The 19,440-nt window shown below is 31.6% G+C and overlaps 3 protein-coding genes across 5 annotated transcripts; 2 read left to right on the top strand and 1 right to left on the bottom strand.

Moving 5' to 3' along the window:
• Positions 1–1,941: 1,941 nt before the first annotated feature.
• On the bottom strand, positions 1,942–11,766 carry LOC108916960 (putative transcription factor capicua). 3 transcript variants are annotated; one of them, XM_018723331.1, is made up of 15 exons: positions 11,685–11,766; positions 10,946–11,436; positions 7,596–8,508; positions 7,249–7,456; positions 6,813–6,979; positions 6,646–6,749; positions 6,207–6,477; positions 5,556–6,040; positions 5,283–5,503; positions 5,161–5,231; positions 4,165–5,103; positions 3,925–4,116; positions 3,722–3,875; positions 3,383–3,660; positions 1,942–3,320 (listed from the first exon to the last, which is right to left on the bottom strand). In XM_018723331.1, the coding sequence occupies exons 2-15, from the start codon at positions 11,255–11,257 to the stop codon at positions 2,989–2,991; spliced, it is 4,647 nt and encodes a 1,548-aa protein (XP_018578847.1). In that variant the 5' UTR covers positions 11,258–11,436; positions 11,685–11,766; the 3' UTR covers positions 1,942–2,988. The 3 variants fall into 3 exon arrangements, with proteins under 3 accessions (XP_018578847.1, XP_018578848.1, XP_018578846.1); XM_018723332.1 differs by having other exon boundaries at positions 4,165–5,231; positions 7,596–7,691; positions 7,752–8,508; XM_018723330.1 differs by having other exon boundaries at positions 4,165–5,231.
• Positions 11,767–14,017: 2,251 nt separating this feature from the next.
• On the top strand, positions 14,018–16,145 carry LOC108916494. Its single transcript, XM_018722766.1, has 3 exons — positions 14,018–14,796; positions 14,856–14,993; positions 15,053–16,145. The coding sequence occupies exons 1-3, from the start codon at positions 14,742–14,744 to the stop codon at positions 15,334–15,336; spliced, it is 477 nt and encodes a 158-aa protein (XP_018578282.1). The 5' UTR covers positions 14,018–14,741; the 3' UTR covers positions 15,337–16,145.
• A 1,197-nt stretch (positions 16,146–17,342) lies between these two features.
• Positions 17,343–19,149, top strand: LOC108916586 (alpha-soluble NSF attachment protein). Its single transcript, XM_018722883.2, has 3 exons — positions 17,343–17,600; positions 17,683–17,879; positions 18,289–19,149. Exons 1-3 carry the CDS (start codon positions 17,512–17,514, stop codon positions 18,876–18,878), a joined length of 876 nt encoding a protein of 291 aa, XP_018578399.1. The 5' UTR covers positions 17,343–17,511; the 3' UTR covers positions 18,879–19,149.
• The last annotated feature ends 291 nt before the right edge of the window (positions 19,150–19,440 follow it).

Genomic DNA, 19,440 nt, shown 5'->3' with positions numbered 1-19,440 from the left:
CATGTTGAAGGCATTTAAAGTTTCAAATACTTCCTTGTCACTAAATTCAACATTAACCCAATACATTTCCAGAGCAATTTATCCTAAAAATTTAATTATGTAATATTGGAATTATGTTGAGCTACAAATTCTGCTGATTGTTGCATATAGTTACGATCTCAATACCTTAAATTTTTCAAAAACACAAATTCAGCAATGGTAATGAAATAATTTTTGATTTTGCTTTTAATTCATATTTGTTGTAGCTTTGTTTGGCTATATATGTTTTATCTCACTGTAAATATTGCTGAATTTGGTCCATTTTTAGGCATTTTATTCTATAAGTTAATTAAGAACCAGAGGTTCTACTATATATGCCTTTTATACCACTATTTAGGACAATGCTACACAACTGTTTTATATCAGGCCAAAAACAAAGTATTTACCTTAATAACAGAAAGTGGAGTAAATGAATTTCAAACCAATAAATAATAAATACATCGCCAGTTGGACAGCATTGAATAATAATATTCTATTAAATATTTTCATGTGTTAAGGCTGGGATGTACAAAAATGTACAACTTAGTAAATAACCTCTATGTGTATTTTTTTACACATCTGAAATATTGTAATTAATGTTTCGCTGAAGAGTACTGGGTTAAAACAGATTATGTTAATACTTCCTTATACAATCAAAGATCTGTACATACTAGAAAAAATTCATCTGTCATAAATGGAATCTAACTCAAAATACTAGGGAATGGGATAAAACGTTCTGTATCACTAAATCTCAATGTCTTTGCTTCTGTTGGTTTTTGATTGAAGTATGACACAATATTCATTATTAAATTAATCGTTGCTAAAAAACCCATAAGTTCTAATGTACTTAAAAAAAATTAATAGTTATTTGTAAGAATACAAACATTTTGCAAACCATATTAAATTTAATGTAATTACTTATTAAAAAAAAAAACAAAATAAAAAAATAGTGTATTTATTTTAGAAAATAATAGAATATATGAGCTGAGGCCATAAAAGTCTAATGGGAATTGAGAATAGACATATTTTTTTAAGGTATTATTATTATTACACTTACATTTAGTGTTCTTTTTCCAAATTGAAAAGCACTTGCTACAGTATTGCTACTGCTGACAATGACAAACAAGCAGATGATTGAAATTGTACATATCTTTGATTTAGTGGAAAGATCGACGTTATTAAGTAGATTTTTTTTTAAATATATATAACTTAAATTTGACTCATAATGGCAAATAATGTATTATTGAAGATAAATTTCTTATTCAGATAAAGTATAATATACATCTTAAACCTACATGGAAATAATTAGCTTTATTAATGTAATTATCATGGACAACTAAATGTAGAACAGTCAATAGCATTATAACGAGAGATGTTGAAAGCTTCGTTTTTAACAGTAAACTGTATGGCTTACATAATTAAGAAAGATTAAAATCAATCCACAAAAATATAACTGAATATTTTAGATCTGTTTAAACGATAACTCTTATGTCATATACTTATTATTTAAGTAAAATTGTATGCTTGTAATAAAATTGTTTATAGAGAAAATTAATCAAAATGAATTGTTTCCGTAAGCCATCATTCTTCTATCAGAACCAAATTCGCCTAATTATGAAAAAGTAGAATTAAAATTTCAAAAGTATTGCACCAATTTAGGCTATAAAATAGAATTTGGTCACTTTTAGAAAAAAAATTTCATCCCACAAAACAGGTTGACTGTGTTATGAATAAAATTATTTCATCCAGGATTTGAGTCGAATAAGCACCAAATTAAAGTATATAATGTATTAATAAGTAACCTAGGGCTTGCCCTTTGCAAAGTCTATAAAATAAAAAGCACCCATATGAATATTTACATAACAAATTTTTGGGTCTATCAACATATCCAACATTTATTATTTAATATTTCGTTTACTTGGCAATAACATACATTAAAATAAAACAAGAGAGTAATAAAATCTCGAATAAATTATTAAACAACAATAAAACTTATTTAAAACCTCGAAAGACCACCTTGGGGCCACATATGTGATTGTACTCGTCTTTTTGCCTCCTAAACTGCTTACCTATTTCTTTTTATTGACATGTGATCTGTATAAAAATATGGAAATTATAAATATACACCCAAATTTAGAATTTTTCCAGTATAACATCAATTTACAAGTCAGTTATAAAAATACCAAATATACAACCATTTATAAAATCGTCAAAACGAATACATCCAATATTTTATACAGATTTTCACTGTCCAACCCTACGTAATATCTACACTTAATAGAAAGACAATATTCACCAAAATACAATCACTTTGATAATATTACTGAAAAAAAAGTTGCGTTACATACATAACATAATTCTGTTTGTTAATTGTATAAATCGGCTTTATAAAATTTATTAAACAAAACACCTTTGTTCAAAAGTTTTATGAGTTTTTACAAGTAAAATTGAATTCATTCTTGGCATAAAAAAATGAAGATGAATAATTTTCTTGACCTGTAATATTGTTAAAACCATTTATTATAAGTTGTTAAAGCTTTGTTATATAAAAGAGAAAACTTACCTTTTACATTTTTAAATTCAATATTTTATAAAGAAAAAATTATTTAAAGAAAATCATGAATTTGAATAGTAACTCGTACCAGCGAATATTTAAATCTATTCTAAAATTATCCACAAAAAAAAAATTGTAAAATGGTAAATATTGGTTCTTCGTAGTAAATAATGTAATACAGTCATGCCAGACTGAGCTTATTATGATAATTGCACTACTCAACGATTTACCTATAACGAATTGAATACATATGTCTACGTACCGACTGGTGTGTATACGATAACTACACCACACTTTGTGTTATAGTGATAAATAAATTCATATAAACCCTACGTTATGATCTAACTGCTGTTCTCAGTCAACAATTTGACAATAACATACGAGAAGGAAGACAAAACACTATTGCACATTTCTAGCTAACTATTTGAGGAGACCTTGACAGGCTCAGCAGGTGTCAAGGGACTATTCGTACTAGATGGAGTAAGGGAATTTTGTGCCATCATCTTTTGACGCACTTCGCGGATTTTTAATTGTAAACTCGCTTTGGTGGGGAAAATGTCAGAGTGTTGGGCCTGGAACGTTGACGTGGCTTGGGCTGACGGGAATAGTGATTGTTCTTGGAACAGTTGTATGACTAATTGACGGCGTTGCTCCAGGATCCTTCTATGACCTTTCTCAGCATCTCTGGAAGTACCTGGAGTCCTAGGGGTTCTCGGAGACGTGCCCTCTTCGATTTCATTTAGTTCCGCTGTAAGATAATGTAATATTACAATTATTTAGTGTAATCCTTCTAGGATTATAGAATATTACCTCTAACACTGTCTATACTGAAGTCAGGGCCAAAGAACTGATTGCCGATAACAATAGGCTTAGCAGATGAAGCTGATTTGGGCACGCTTTGTGGAGTTTCAGCTTCCGACTCTTCATCTACTGAAGTACGGTGTGATGCAGTAAGAGGAGGACGCTTTTTGTTGTAATTAAAGAGGCCAGGGCTGGGAACCGAAATTGCACTTGGAGATTGTCCCTCTTCGGGTTTGAATTGTGGCAGTGAAGAGAATTTCTTCTCGAAATTCACCTGCTCCAGTACCCTGAATTCAAATATGAACAAAATAAAAATATTTGTTATGATTTTAAATTCTTTTCATTTACCGGTCCATCCCATCCTCAATGGTTCTCTTAAAAAAACTCTTTTTAGTCAATGGAGAAATTAGTGAATCATTTGGATTATCATCAGGAAGCGTAGTAGGTGTTGGAAGGGGTGAATTTTCTTGGTTTCCTTGAGGATTATTAGACCCAAAAACAGCTAAAAATAAGAACTTGACTAAGGTTCCACATGTATGAAAAAATCTTACCCATAGACTGTCTTCTCTGAAGAGGTGCCTTTCCTAGTTGCGCGGGAGTTGGTGCCAATTTAAATTCATGATTTTGTTGCTCTGTTTGTGACTCGATATGGCTTGAAGAAGGAGGCAACATATCAGTTCCAATAGGTGACTTTATTTCTTTTTCACTTTTCACATCTTTCATTTCCGAGTACAACGAGATCCCTAAAAAAAAACAGCTGTACAAAGAAGAATCAATATATCAGTATTTACCTGAATTTGTGTAGCTTTTAGAAGTAGTGACGACCGTATTTTGTTGGGGCTGATACTCTGCCTGAGAAGACAATATCTTACTCTGTGCTTGGGTGACTATGACCGACTGTGTATGATTTTGTTTGGGTAATAAATGGAGGTTTTGTAAAGACATGCTTCTGCCATTATTGTCTGATACAGGTATATTGAAAGAAGGCTGCATATATAGACATTGCACTGGTAGTTCAGAAGCTGTGGATGCAACAACAACAAAAGGTTGTGAATGTTCTGTATCATTAGACAAACATATAGTTGATTGTCCACCAATAAGAACGGTTAGTGGTGGTGACTGATAGTTTTGACTGATGCCTTCATTCATTTGAATAACATTCGGTTTAATCTGTGGCTTTAGAATAGCTAATGTAGGGTTAGTTTTCGTGGCGATAGTGCTTGTTTGTATGGTAGAAGAATTGACCCACTGAGAAACATCATTTGTTTTATTTATTATTGAAGTACTTGACCAGTTATCGTGGTTATCATTAATTTCATTCTTAACAACTTTTGGCGAAGCAGGCATCGTCTTGAACGCACCTCCTGTAGGCTGAAAACCTGTTATTCCTGACGGATTCACTGGAGAATAATGAAAGCTTAACGTACTCGATGTAGCTACTGGGCTATATTTTGGAGTCTCTGTTGATGGTAGCCTTGCTTTTATTGGTTTCGGTCTACAAGTCACTTCCACACAACTGTTTGTAGTCACAGGGCTGAACCGTTGGTGCTGGAATACTCGATTTTCTATCGAAGAATCTAGATCACTTTGTGACTCTGAATCAGAGTCTGTAACTTTTTCTTTGCACTTAAGATCTATTTCTGTGCCTGGATCTTCACATATAACCATTTGATCATCATCAGAGACATCACCTGTCACATCCTGTTCTTGTACAATTTGTCGAGGAGGTTCTGAAGTGTGAGGAGGTGAGTTTATTCTAGGACTTGCTGGTAGTTCGTTTGTCTCACCACTATCACTTGTTGAACTAAGCTTGCTGCGTCCTGAACCTGTTGATGACTTCCTTCTATCCTTATTGCACCTAAATAATTCATATATTTGCTAACATTACTAAAACATATTCAAAACGTACCATTTCCACTCTGGATGTGCCTTAAAATGTGCTTCTTTTACCTCAGATGCAAGTTCGTGATACTTTTTCTTCTCAGCAGCACCTAAAGCATACCACCATTCACCTAAAATCTTGGACACTGTCCTATTATCTTGATTTGGATGACGCTGATGCACTAAAGTACGGTGCCTCTTTGAAAAAATCATAAATGCATTCATCGGTCGCCTTATACGTTCTTTATTCTGTAAAATTCATATCATGAGAAATGAATACGATAAAAGTTTCATAATTTACCTTATTAGATTCCTTATTATTGCTTTGTAGGGAACTCAATGACTGGCTCCTGCGTTTGCTATTGCTATTGCTATCTAAATTAAGATCACTTGTTTCTGTCTCAAAAACATCGTCATCCTCCTCTGTTGGTACAGACATAGTTTCACCATCAACTTCCTCATCCTGAAGATCAACAGATGCACCACCCACTGTACCGACTGGTGGTGCGGACAACGGTGGAGATAGCTGGGAACGTGGCGGAGAATTTGGCCCCGAACTTGCAGTCAAAAGAGGCACAATCGAATGCCATGGAATGACAAAAGCGGACTGAGTTGACGTGGGGTTAGTTTGCACTTTTAGTTGTGAAATTAATTGTCTGCTTTGATTGTGGTTTGACTGAGATGATGCGATTTGTGGAACTACCGATACTCTGTGGTGTGATTGAAGTTGAATGGGATTGTGCTGAATTATCGGTTCATTATTGTGAGTTGACACATTTGGTGAGACTGCAAGAATATATATTAATTCATTCATTTCATTACTCTTTGATTACCTTCAAATTTTATTTAAAGATAAAAACAAAATAGAGGTTATTTAATAGTCAAATATTCATGGAATATAAATTTTAAGATTTGAATTTGAAATTTTGTATAAATTAACGACTTATACTACCTTGTTCAGATTTTACTATTACTGGTGGTGGGTTCTGTGACAAACTGGCAACTGGAACAATTCTCTTAACAACAGATTGTGAAGCAGCAGGCAATACCGGTACCAACTGGGTAGGATTAACTATGACGGGTAATCCAGTACTAATAGAATTTGACTGAATGTATCCTGGACCCGTGGAATGTGAATTACTTAAACCATTTATATTGTTAATGCTATTATTTGGCGTAACACGAATGGTTTGAGTCGTATGCAAATGATCGCTCTGTATAACCTAAAAATTGAGAGAATCATGTAAATGGTAATTGTAAGCGAGTTCCAAAACTACAAAGTAGAGAAACTAGAACATTAAAAATATTTGATGCTTAAGAATTAATTTTTGTTTGTGAAGCGAATTGTTTACTTAACGTTTGCTTTTCTTTCTGTTATTCCAATGACATACCTGTCTTTGAAAAGATTTTGGTTCCTTCTGATCATTTTCTACTTCATTTTTTACAATCATAACATTTTTCTCATGCGTTGGGGGTACAACACAATAAAGGGTTCCTAAAATGATTTAACATTTGAAAAATAATTGTATCCAATAAAGTCACCGTTATTTACACGTACCTTGTGACAAGGAACTGTTCTCCGGCTCTAGTGTTTGGCTGGATGGACTTGTTAAAGCGTGTTGTAAAATAACGCTTTGCTGTTCAGGGGTATTAGGGGCCCATTGCCTAGGGTTAGGAGAAACTCTTATTACGCTTGTTACACCTTGAACTGGACGTGCTTCTGGTCTGTAATGTGTAATAGTTATCATACTATAATACCACATTCTTAGTTTTCATTCTGTTTAACGAATGTGCATCTTTTTTTAAAAGTATTGAAACAACTACTATTAGTTTCATGTTAGAGTACCACAAAGTTAAGAGTGAAAATAAAAGTAACTATAAAATTATTAATTAACCTGAAGGAAACGTTTTTAATGCACTGAAAAATTTTTGTAGATGTAGACGTTTATCCAAAATTATTAAAACAAGTAAATCTTAAATAATTTAATTCTTACCTTATAACTTGTTGATGATAAGGAGGATTATATCCAGGAGGAACAGGTGAATTTCTTTTTTGCATACCATGGGAATGACTGCTAGGAATGGGCATGAAAACGTTTTGTCTTGGACCTACTGTAATCGGAGACTGCATCGCATGGGGAGAAGAACCTTGACCATTTGGAGAAAAAGCAGGAGTAGCTGATCGTGAACTGCCTAACGACACTAAAATCAAATAATCGGATGTTTTCATAAAGACAAAATTTTTATTATATTTATCAGGCTATAATTTGACTTATAAAGTTTTAATTTTTTGATAATTTCTTATAAACTTGAATAAAATATAAAAGACAGTTATACCTACCTAACATATTAGCAGCATCAGTTTCTTCTTGATCAAATCTCCCTGCAATCCTCCTGTCACTGCAGTTAGGAGAAGTCTCGGAATCCCTAGAAGTATCTTCCCCACCATCCCCTTTACTATTAGATCTAGGAAAATGTCCACTACGGAGACTATTACCTTTTAAACTGAGATGCCGTGAACAATATCCCCTACGTTGACTCTCCTTAGTACATCCATCTTTCGAGCAAAGTCTCCGCCACTGTTTCCCATTGAACTTTTTACGAATACCGTTAGGGTTTGAAACAACATCTCCCTTTTTATATTTGTGTGGAGTAGCCGCCTGGCTCCGAGGTGTTGCTGGTTGAGAACGAGGCGTAATACTGCTTGATGAACTACCCCTAGAGTGCATGCTGCTCCTCTTACTACTTCCAGATAATTTTGCATCTACTTCAGTCCCAAATGTTATATTATCTTGCCTTAATTCATCTTCACTCTCACAGAACTCATCATAGTGACGGCCGTTTGAAAGAGGTGTGCAAACCGAGACTGGAGTATGAAGTTGAGTTGGAGATGCCTGGTTGGCACGAAAATAATCCATAGTCGGTTGTATCACATTCTCGATAGCTGTATCAAGATTCTCAAGTTCATCCCACCAAGGAGGACGTAACAGTCTTAAGTCTGCTCGTTTCACTGTTACCTCCAAAGATTTTTCACCTATTACTGCAACGACAAACCGTATCGGTTGACCTTCTAGCCTACTACAAACTACACCTTCAACGAACATACTTTGGTTGTGACGTACACAAACCCTAGTTGCTAAAGTTATTTGGTTTATCGATGGACTTGCGTCTCCTATCACATTGTAACATTCATTATCAAACACATTTGTGTATGTTATCAATTTTTCTTCCTTTCCATCCAAAGCAACTGTAATCTAAAGGAGAAAATCCCTTTGATATGTAGTAAAAATATTTAATATTTCGAATATGTAATTTATAAAAAGTATCACTTTACAACTGTTTAACATAAGTTCATTGGGTATATTCCTGTAGTATAATTTCTTATTAAATTTTAAAGTTATCTTAAAACTATATCAATATACCTCATATTTTTAAGATTTTTAAAATTAAATAATTTCTAGCTATTTATAAATAAACTAAAGCAAATATTTGTTAAATAGACATCAGCTTTTTTACAAATTTATCATTTTTAGATCGAATTGTAACAAACATTTATTGCAAACGGTACGAACAAGACAGTAATCCTTTTCCGCTTTATACAGGGTGATTCACAACTTATCTAAAAAAATTTGGGAATAGATGCAGCATGAGAAATGGAGTCAATATCGTAAAAAAATTTTTTGTAAAATCCTTATAGTTTCCGAGAAAAAAATTATTGAAGTTATAGTACATTTAACCACTACATAGCTGGACAACTGTAGTGTCTAGCATCATTCGCAATACGCGTGGAGAGCCACGTGGCCTTAGCTACTCCGAATACTGAAATCCGTCATTGGGATAGTGTTTACCTGTTACCTGTGGTGTTTACAACAGTTTTTTAGTAGTTAGTGTCAAAAATGGATTGATTTGGAGTTGATGGATATCGTTTTAATTTATGGTGAAGCAAGACACCATTTGTGTTAGTTCGTAGAAAGTGAGTAAGACGGACCCAAATGTGTTTACACGTTAGTGGTTAAAATTTTGAACAATTGTTGTTGTAACATCGGGTATGTCAAATGATTTTATTATTTAAAAACACAAATTAATTTTATTAATTAATAAAGGCAAAAGCATTTGAATTTGCCGATATAAAATAGGTGCTATAAAATTCTATTTATTTCTTTCCTTGCGAAAGTTTTTGTCCGTTTTTATCACACCGCCATGTTTTTTTGCCATGTTTTACAGTGGACCAGTTTCCAGTGCCGTGCAGAAGTGTATTTTTAAATCATTTTCGAACTGCCCTTTTTTGATTTTTTCTTTACAAAATTGTATTTGTAAGGGTCCCCTGTACATCCAGAATATTTTGTTTGGATAAGTTCTGAATCACCCTGTATATAAAGGGTGCCCCATAATTATTACGATAAAATGATAGGCGTTGTAGAGGGCATGAAAATAAACAATTTTGCCTTATAAACCCCTGTCCGGAAATGTGCTGTTTGGCCGCTACAGCAAAAAAAAAAATATCAAAAAAATCCCAGTTTATTGAAACAGCTTAGAGTAATTGCTCAAAGTATCATCCACGTTGCTCAGTACACAGCTGGGCACGATTGTTCATTGATTGAACTCTGTGGAATATCCCTGGTGTCCTGAACCTGTGCAGACACGGCCATCACTATTCCCAGTAGCTCTTGTTGGTTAGGAACACGAATTTCATACACTAAAGCTTTTAGATGACTCCAGAGAAAATAATCCAATGGGGTCAAGTCGGGCGACCGCATGCACAGGGCCACTTGGGCCTATCCAACTCTTGGGAAAGATTTTGTCCAAATACTGCTATTTACGTTTCGCGCACCAGTCACTGCAACTGAATCGATATGGCAACTTTAAGCCGACAAACATGTAAACATGGCAAGCTAGTGAGTCAGGGGGCACCTCCACTGTAGCGGCGAAACCGCATATTTCCGGACATTCCGGGGTATATTAGGCAAAATTGCTTATTTTCATGCCCTCTACAACCCCTATCATTTTGTCGCAATAATTATGGGACATCATGTATATAATATTATGCAGAAACCGTTTATAGAAATTGAGGTTATGGCATACAAAATTTACTTTTTTTTAAGATAAGGTAATTTAGTGATTTTAATTTATTTTTTAACCAGTCCATGGCCATAACTAGAAAGGGTTTTACTGCATAGACGAATGAAATTTTTATTTTTTCAATTTAAAGAAATGTATATTTTATTTGGAGAAACGCTTAATAATAACAACAATCAATTATTATATATTTCTAGTAAGTATTAAGTTCTTAAACCAAGAGTCATTCTAACCTACCTATTAGCATAGTAAATACAAATAGTTATAACATATCATTAAGTTCTTGCAGCAAATATTTAAGTGATCTTAAAACTAAAATTTTTTAAATACGAACAACACCATGTTATTTATTACATCTTTGGTAACAATAACTTCTTATTTCATGCACAAAATGTTTATCAATTTTGTTTCACATATCAACCCAACTGAATGTTATGAAAGTAGATGCTATTCTCTAGCAACGATGTGTTACTAGATGTGAAGTTTGATGGTAATGAAAATAAATAGATTACAATTCTAGTATCGGCATTGGTAAGGTGATTATTCGGAGTATTACCAATAAATATATAAAAATGTGCACTTGCAATGTGGTAACAAAGAAGGATATGTACTCACGTTTGATCCACTGGCTTCCCGAATTACTCCAGGATAGTACCAGTCACCTTGCTTGGCTAGAACTCTATGGTCACACCATTCACTGAGATCGATTATATTTTGTTTACTATTAGTTTGTTTGAAAATTCCATCCTCTTGAGAAATAATGCGTTGAGAACAGGAATAATCAACAGCAGTGGCTTGGGGTGCTGACATTACACTCGTGCACTGAACCACAGACACTGGTATACAAACAGCTTGCAAATTATTTTCCTCTAGTTCAGAGGGATCAAATTTACGTTTTTTAGGTAACTTTCGTACTCCCATTTCCATGTTTAACAATGTTAGGGAAGGGTGAAATGTGGTTATTTTGTTGTTTTAGGAGTAAGTTCTAAACGGTTTCCTTGATGCATTGTTATGTTGGGTTTTTACTGACATTTTATTAGTATTTCTTAAACAACACATCTGTAAGGGTGCAGTACTTTATAGTATTGAATGTTCTGCATGTTTACCTACAATAGGAACCAAATTTAATTACAATTTTTACGAGAATACAACTTCCTACAGTTACATCAGTTTGCTAGGATGAGTAATAATAAATACTACTTTATGAATGGAATGTTATAGTAGATGATAGTAAATAAACATTTTCCTTGTCATATGGATGATGTTGTATAAACATGTTGTATTGTCAGTGTTATATGGTTCTAATATTGGTGTATATGGGTTAGAATATATATATATCTTATATTCGTATTACCTAACTTTTAATTCAATGGAACCACAACATTATTTTACGAACACCTACAAAACGCAACGAATACAGACATTATGTCCCTCTTCTCACTTCACCCCCCGAAGCTCTGTACATGCGTAGTAAGGTTGAAATACGGCGAAAAGCCTGACTCACAAGTTTATAATACGAAATAGGCGCATGTTGTGGTCCAAATTATCTTAAATCTCGATGTTCAGTTTCGGACTGGAGAGATGCAAAAATTGAAGAAAAGACAAAGCCTGTCTCTGTTCTTGAACAGTACAGAGAAAAAATTTAAATAACTCTATTCTACAATATCCTATGTCATATTCGATATGCCTAGTTTATTTTACACCTGTGTTCCTAAAGATATCCATTGTCTATTACACCTGTAGAATATATATAATTACAAGGTGGATAGTAACTAGCAGATATCTAGGTACCTGGAGACTTACCAGAGACGGACTGAACAAAAATCTGTGCCAATGTTTATTGATCATGAAGCAAACAATTTTTTTTTGTTTTTTACGAGGGTGAAAACTTCGGAAAATTATAAAATCAAAAAACGAATTTAAAATCACAATTTTTTGTAGATACTTACGTCTTAATTATAGAATAATTATTTCCTTGTAAAATAAATTGATTGTATTTATGAAACCAAATTACAACATTTTTCACTATCAATCGTATATTTATCAAATTTTGTTTACCTTCAATAACTGAGCATTGACCTTGTAAAATACACTCCTGTATGTAAAAATTTTTATTATTTTCTATATTTGTGTTTAATATTACACTTCCTAATTACAAATATATACATACCTATTAATAAATGCAAAAAAGTATTAACACTAACTTAATAATACTTAATAAATAATTACTTTCTTTGTTAATCTTTTACTTACAGCTCATACAGTATACGACCAGTAAAACACCTGCAGCTCTAAAGTTGTTGCCTATAGCTGAGTTTTAATATTATACATAGTAATGAATTAAATTTTTTAGTTAGTTATTTCAATCTATTTGCAACAAAATTAAAATATATCTATACACATATACCTATTCTACAAAATTATGTTTACATTAAATTTAATATAATGGGGTGCCATACGAGGCAGGTATGTATGTAACTGTCAACATCAACAAATTAAAAAAAAACTAGTAATTCACACCATTTCACCATTATAGTATCAAGGTTATTCAGCTTATTCTCAATATTTCGCCCTCTGACCAATACGAAGTTAGTTCCTGGTCTACAAACAGAGTATCCCAGAAATAAGTGTTATTTTAATCATGCACTTAACTCATTAAAAGTAGCTTTTCTTCAATTATTTTCGAAAACCTCTGTTTTTAAAATAATATAACTTTTTTAAACTTGAAATTTTTGTTATTCACTATTGTGACTTGTGAACGTTTAGTTGAGATAATAAAAAAATGAATAAATGGCGTAGTTACAAAAATGGTATATAACTGCTAGTAGGTATTTACTATTTAGGCTAGCAAAAAATTTGAAATCATTACATAGGAATCCCGTTAATTTAATGGATACAAAATACCAGATAAAAATGTGAGCATATGAAAAAAAAATTAATTAGAAAAAAGTTGTTGCTTTTAACAAATTAAATACGAGATTAAAATTTGACATTTATTTCTGGGACACCCTATGTATGTAATGAAAAATAGACCTAAAAAAAATAAAAACAACATTCCAACTCCAACACTCGAACACTCCCCATTTGCTGTTTTTTTTCTGTATTATTCCTAATTACTTTGCCATTGTCAAAAAGTTTAAAATCCAGTCAGATTATATTTTGTTCTCTTATTAGCAATTATTTATAAGAATTGCTAAGAACGTAATACAGGCAGTAGAGTCACCGCTGTAACATGCATCAGTTTACTGACAGATACTGATAGTATATAAACTATAAACAAGGATAATACGAATTTTATGGTGAGAAAATCTAAACAAACGGAAATAAATATTGAGTACCTATTTAAATAAGTGTTAACAAATACACGGCATAAAAAGATAGGGGCTTTCCTATTTAGAATATTTTATTGATCGTAACAAGTTTTGGACACTGTAGGTATTTAAATGTTTTTAGAGAACAGTGAAGTCTCTTCCTCTCTTCAGCCCTTTCTACCTTCTACATTCTACTTACATATCACCATTGTATAAGTAAATTTACTTATACAATGATATCACTGAACGTTACAAAATATTTACAAATTACGAATTTAACAGGTTCGGACTACGACTACATACCTCTTATAAAGGTAAAAATTTATAACAAGAATTTCGAATTATTGAATAAATATAAAATAATTTTTCCTAATAACAAAATGTTGCATCTATAAAAAATAAATAGAAATGCTTGATTGTTAACAAAACAGTACCACTTAATTGTATATTGTATATACCAGTAACACTTGTAAGTTAAAATTGAAATTAGAACATGCCAATAAGACAAAGATGAGCATATTACAGCATTTTAAGAAATCCAAAAAAAAATAAAAATAAAAAAAAAGTAGAACCAGAGTACCAATTAAAAAGCAACTATTGCAATAGCAAGCACGTTCAGTAATTTTAATTTTTGTAACATTGAAATATATTAAAAATAGGGGAAAATAAACAATTTCCGTTTCGTATAATCAAATCCTAAAGTGTACCAGATTTTATAAAGAGGAAATTAAAGAACTGTACTGAATCTAGTACGACTACTAGAAATCACTGAAATCAGTGAAATCACATCCTTGTCTCTGCCCGTCCCGTAGTAAAGATTCCAGAAATCCAGTCCTGCGTGGTCAACAGGGCTCGTGAGCAGATGAGGGAACAGATACATTCTGTAAAGTCTCTTCCGTTTCCGTTATCTGCCATCGCGACCCGGCGTCATCCGTCCGTCACATTTCGTTGAGCACGTCGTGTTTGTGTTGTTGGGGACTCGCTCATCCACCCGTTAGTAATAAATTATTTTTCAACAACACGAAGTGTTTCACGATGGATTAATCTGTTCTTTTTATCATACGGACAGATAGAAGAATCAGAGACCAACGTTGATAACCATGTATCTCAAACTAACGTTAACCATAAATTTTCTGATAGGGTTATCAATTACAGGTAAATATTGAACCACCTTATATCGACGAGTATTTTTATCACCTGTTGTTTGTTTACAGCGATTAAAGTTGACGCGCTTAAATGCTACGTATGCGGAGATGAGGAACCTGATTGTAAAGATTTTGAATTAACAAAAGACACTTATGCCAAAGAATGTTTACCTCCCAATGATCAAGGCTGCTTTAAAGAAACTAGAGGTATTTACATATATCTAAATATACTTGTTCAATATGTTCTAAATAATATATTTTTTTAGGAAACATAGTGATACGAAAATGTGCTAGTAGAAAAATTGACGATTGCCAGAAAGCAAACGGGGTGGAGTACTGCTACTGCTTCACAGATTTGTGTAATAGTAACATTAGGCTGATAGGTCCTACTGATGATGAGGATTTAATAGAAGGTAGTGGTATAACAACAATCTCGACTGGAACGGAGAATCCTTTAGTTTTAATTAAAGATAAGTCTAATGGTAGTAAAGCATCTCTATATGGTTCACTGGTTTTCATTCCTTTTGTTGCATTGTTTTATAACAAGTGATTGACTCCGAAGTATTAACAACAGTATTATTAATTTATTCCGCTTAAAAGACAAAACAATTATTACTATGTCATTTAAATTTTGATCATATGCTAACTTTTACAGCATTTACGAAAAAATTTTTACTACAATTATGATCATTTCTGTATAGTTTCACTATTATCCTTTAGATCCTTGGGTTGGTATGGCTGGTTTTTAGTGAATAGTGAATTATTAGTTTTGATATCTTGAATAACTTTTGGTTTTTGGTGTAGAGTTTATAAGTATATAATACAAAATAGTAGGTAATTATTTTATATATTTAATATTTAACTCTAATAATGATTTTCATTAAATATTACAATGAAATTTTTGCGGCTTGTGTAACATATTCCTTGAAAATTTAATATATTTTTTCCAGTTTTAAGTGACCAATATATTTTTTAACATTAGGTATTTTATTAATTAAAATACTTTTTAATAATTTTTGTAGAGGAATTATTATGGTTAGATATTCTGCTTAATTCATTTTTAGTGAAAGACAAAAATATTAGGCCTAAATTATGAAGATGTGTATTTGTTGTAAAACTTAGTTGATTAACCAGTTACCTTTTTTTTGTGGTAAATATTGTAAGATTTTACATAAATGCTATTATTTATTGTAGCGAATAAATAAGATATATTTAGTGAAACCATAATTTAATGTGATTTCAGATCTAAATAAAATGTGCCAAACCTATCAATGTCCTATTAAAGGAAATTATTTTTTAAGACTCATAACTCAAAAATATCAAATACTCTTAACATTTATAAAATCTTGCCATAGTATATTATTTTAAATAAAATTTGTATATATAAAATCAAGTACACAATGCATTAATTTTTTTAAGACATTATTAAGTATTTTTGTACTTGCAAATATGTAGATTATAACGTAACTGCACAAATTAGTGTATGATAATCCATATTTGTATTGTCTTTATTTTCACAAGACATCTTTTGAGATATGACTAGTTTGTCTAGTTATAGTGCTAGTTATTATCTCAAAATTGAAGGAATGATTTTTCAGGTGGTTGTTTTAGATATTTATACAGCAGTTATTTATATATTTATTTGGCTGTTAGATGTGCAATATGCAACTTATCAGTATTTGTTATGTAGCTATGACCTGTTATATTTTATAAAAATTTATATACCCATACACATATTTTTATAATTTGTTTTAGCTTCAATGCTTCCAAAGATTAGATATAAGTGAGTGTCAATTGAAATACCTGGTAGTTTTAGATATTCTAAATTATAAGGGATTTATCCCCTCTATAATATTTTTTATTCAACAAACTATGACTGATTTTTAAGTATCATGTATCCCTCAGTTGTTTTAAAAATTTTTTAATTATGTACAATATAAATTCATTTTTTAATTAAAAAAAATATAAATTTTTTATGTAATCTGTTGTAGCAGTGTTAAGGTTAATCGTAAATTAAATTAGTTATTATTTATGTAGAATAAACAACTGAATATTTGTATACGTTAATTTAAAATAACAGAGATATGTAAGCGGTAAACATCTCTAGTCTTAAAAATAAGTTTCTATTAATTTTTGTGTAGTTTGGAATACAAGGTTTTACTCAAATTTACAGTCTTGTATACTTATTTTATAGAATAAAGCAGTTTTAAATATATCTGAACATTATTTTGTGTTTTAAAAAATATTAGATTCCAGTAACAATTGAAAAAATACATGCCACTTTATGTACACATATGTACACATTGAAGTACAATTTCATACATTTGTTTAGCATCTATTCTAATATTTATAAACATGACATATGATATTTCCTGGAAACCAGTCTAATTGAGAATAATTGTCAGATAATGAGATTCGTATCTCGACGCAGTGAATGCGACGGCTAATAATAGTTCTAAATGCAAAGACTATACAAACAGGAGGCATATCTTGTTTCAAATTTAAAGGCGCGTATGTAAACATTGTAAACAGTTCTGAAACTGCTAGGGCGGTTTTATTTTCAAATTGCGAAAGTTCTGTTTTGGTTACATTTCATTTCATTATAGTACTTTACTTTTATATTGGCAACAGTGGCAGTTAAACATGAACGCCACCTGTTTTGACATTTGTAATCAATTTGTCAATAATTTGTTAGTGAAAGGTTTTGTAAATAATTTTGTAAAAAATGTCAACGAATGAGCAGAAAGCCCAACAGCTTATAGCTGAGGCAGAAAAGAAGGTTTCTTCGAGAGGATTTTTCGGATCTTTATTTGGGTAAATTTAAATATATATTTGTTTTTAATTATAACCCACCTACATTTCACGTTGCACTTAATCTGTTTTAATTATTTCATAGAGGTTCTAGTCGTATTGAAGATGCAGTGGAATGTTATCAAAGGGCAGCCAATCTATTTAAAATGGCTAAGAACTGGCCATCTGCAGGAAGTGCTTTCTGCGAAGCTGCAAATCTACATTTGAGGAGTGGAGCTAGGCATGATGCTGCTACAAATTATGTAGATGCAGCGAATTGTTACAAGAAATCTGATATTAATGGTAAGTTACATACTTAAACTGAGTCACTGAAGTTAATACTTAATCAATTTTATGGAAATCTTAATATTCAGTTTCGTATTTCAAGCATTAGAGTTAGAAGTATGATGTGTTTATTACATTTTTATAAGAAGTTCATTATGAAAGTAAATTAAATTAAAATCTGATAAAGTAAAAAATGGGTGAGTTGAATCATCTCTAAATACGCAAAAACATGCAAATTATATACTGAAAATGAGTAGTTCTAGAGATGCCCTAAATAATTAATCAAATGAATTTTTAAAATGTCTTCATTTTGTTGCTATTATATTTTGAATTAACTCAACATTATTGATTAAATAGTATCCAAAGTTTGCTAGTGTCTTAAACAAATGTAGTGATGTCTAACACAAAACATTGTTTTTTATTCCAGAAGCGGTAAATTGTTTACTAAAAGCCATAGAAATTTATACAGACATGGGTAGATTTACTATGGCTGCTAAGCACCATCAAACCATTGCTGAGATGTATGAAACGGATGCTGTTGATCTGGAACGAGCTGTTCAGCATTATGAACAGGCTGCCGATTACTTTCGTGGTGAAGAAAGCAATTCTTCTGCTAATAAATGTTTGTTAAAAGTTGCTCAATATGCAGCGCAGCTAGAGAATTACGACAAAGCAATACAAATATACCAAGAAGTGGCTTCCTCAGCTTTAGAAAGTTCACTGTTAAAATATAGCGCTAAGGAGTATTTATTTCGCGCCGCGCTGTGTCACTTATGCGTTGATGTTCTTAATGCACAACATGCCTTAGAGCGCTACATCCAAATGTATCCCGCTTTCCAAGATTCACGCGAGTATAAACTTGTTAAAACACTTATAGAACACATTGAAGAGCAGAATGTTGATGGATACACAGATGCTGTGAAAGATTACGATTCAATTTCTCGTTTAGATCAATGGTACACTACTATATTGTTACGTATTAAGAAACAACTTAACGAAAGCCCAGATCTGCGCTGAAAAATGTGTTCCATCTTATATCCGTTGTTTAAATTTGTTAATTGTTAATCTAAATGAACTTATAGTTTATTTATTTTCATTTTATCTATAGTTAATATTATGTTATTAATTAGTGTTTTTATTTGATCTATAGATAGCACAATTTTGTGTGGCGTAAAATTTCATACTGGATTTTCTAAATTTCAAACACGTTATTCATTGCAGTTAAAACATTATTTCTTTCAATTTTTGTGGATATTGGTTATATTTTATGATAGCACATTTAGTAAAAACTAAAACATTATATTATTTATTAAATTTAATATATTTTCTATTTCCTTATTTTCAAAATAAATTATTAGTTTATATTTAATATCACAGTACTCTTACAAAATATTTTAAACTTCATATTTTATGTAATGCTATAAAACTATTTTCCTTTTTATGAATTTAGAATTAGGGGAAATCAATATTATAATCGTGATATACATTTATTTGACTAGCGAAATGATAGTTGTCAAGATGCTCTTGATAATTTTTTTATTTGTTAATAAAGTCACATTTATATTACTAATACTATTTA

Source organism: Anoplophora glabripennis, unplaced genomic scaffold, assembly GCF_000390285.2.
Source record: "Anoplophora glabripennis isolate ALB-LARVAE unplaced genomic scaffold, Agla_2.0 scaffold2, whole genome shotgun sequence".
In the NCBI taxonomy this organism is placed as follows: domain Eukaryota; kingdom Metazoa; phylum Arthropoda; class Insecta; order Coleoptera; family Cerambycidae; genus Anoplophora; species Anoplophora glabripennis.
The sequence above is the reverse complement of the archived record's forward strand: the minus strand, read 5'-3'. Positions and strand labels throughout refer to the sequence as shown.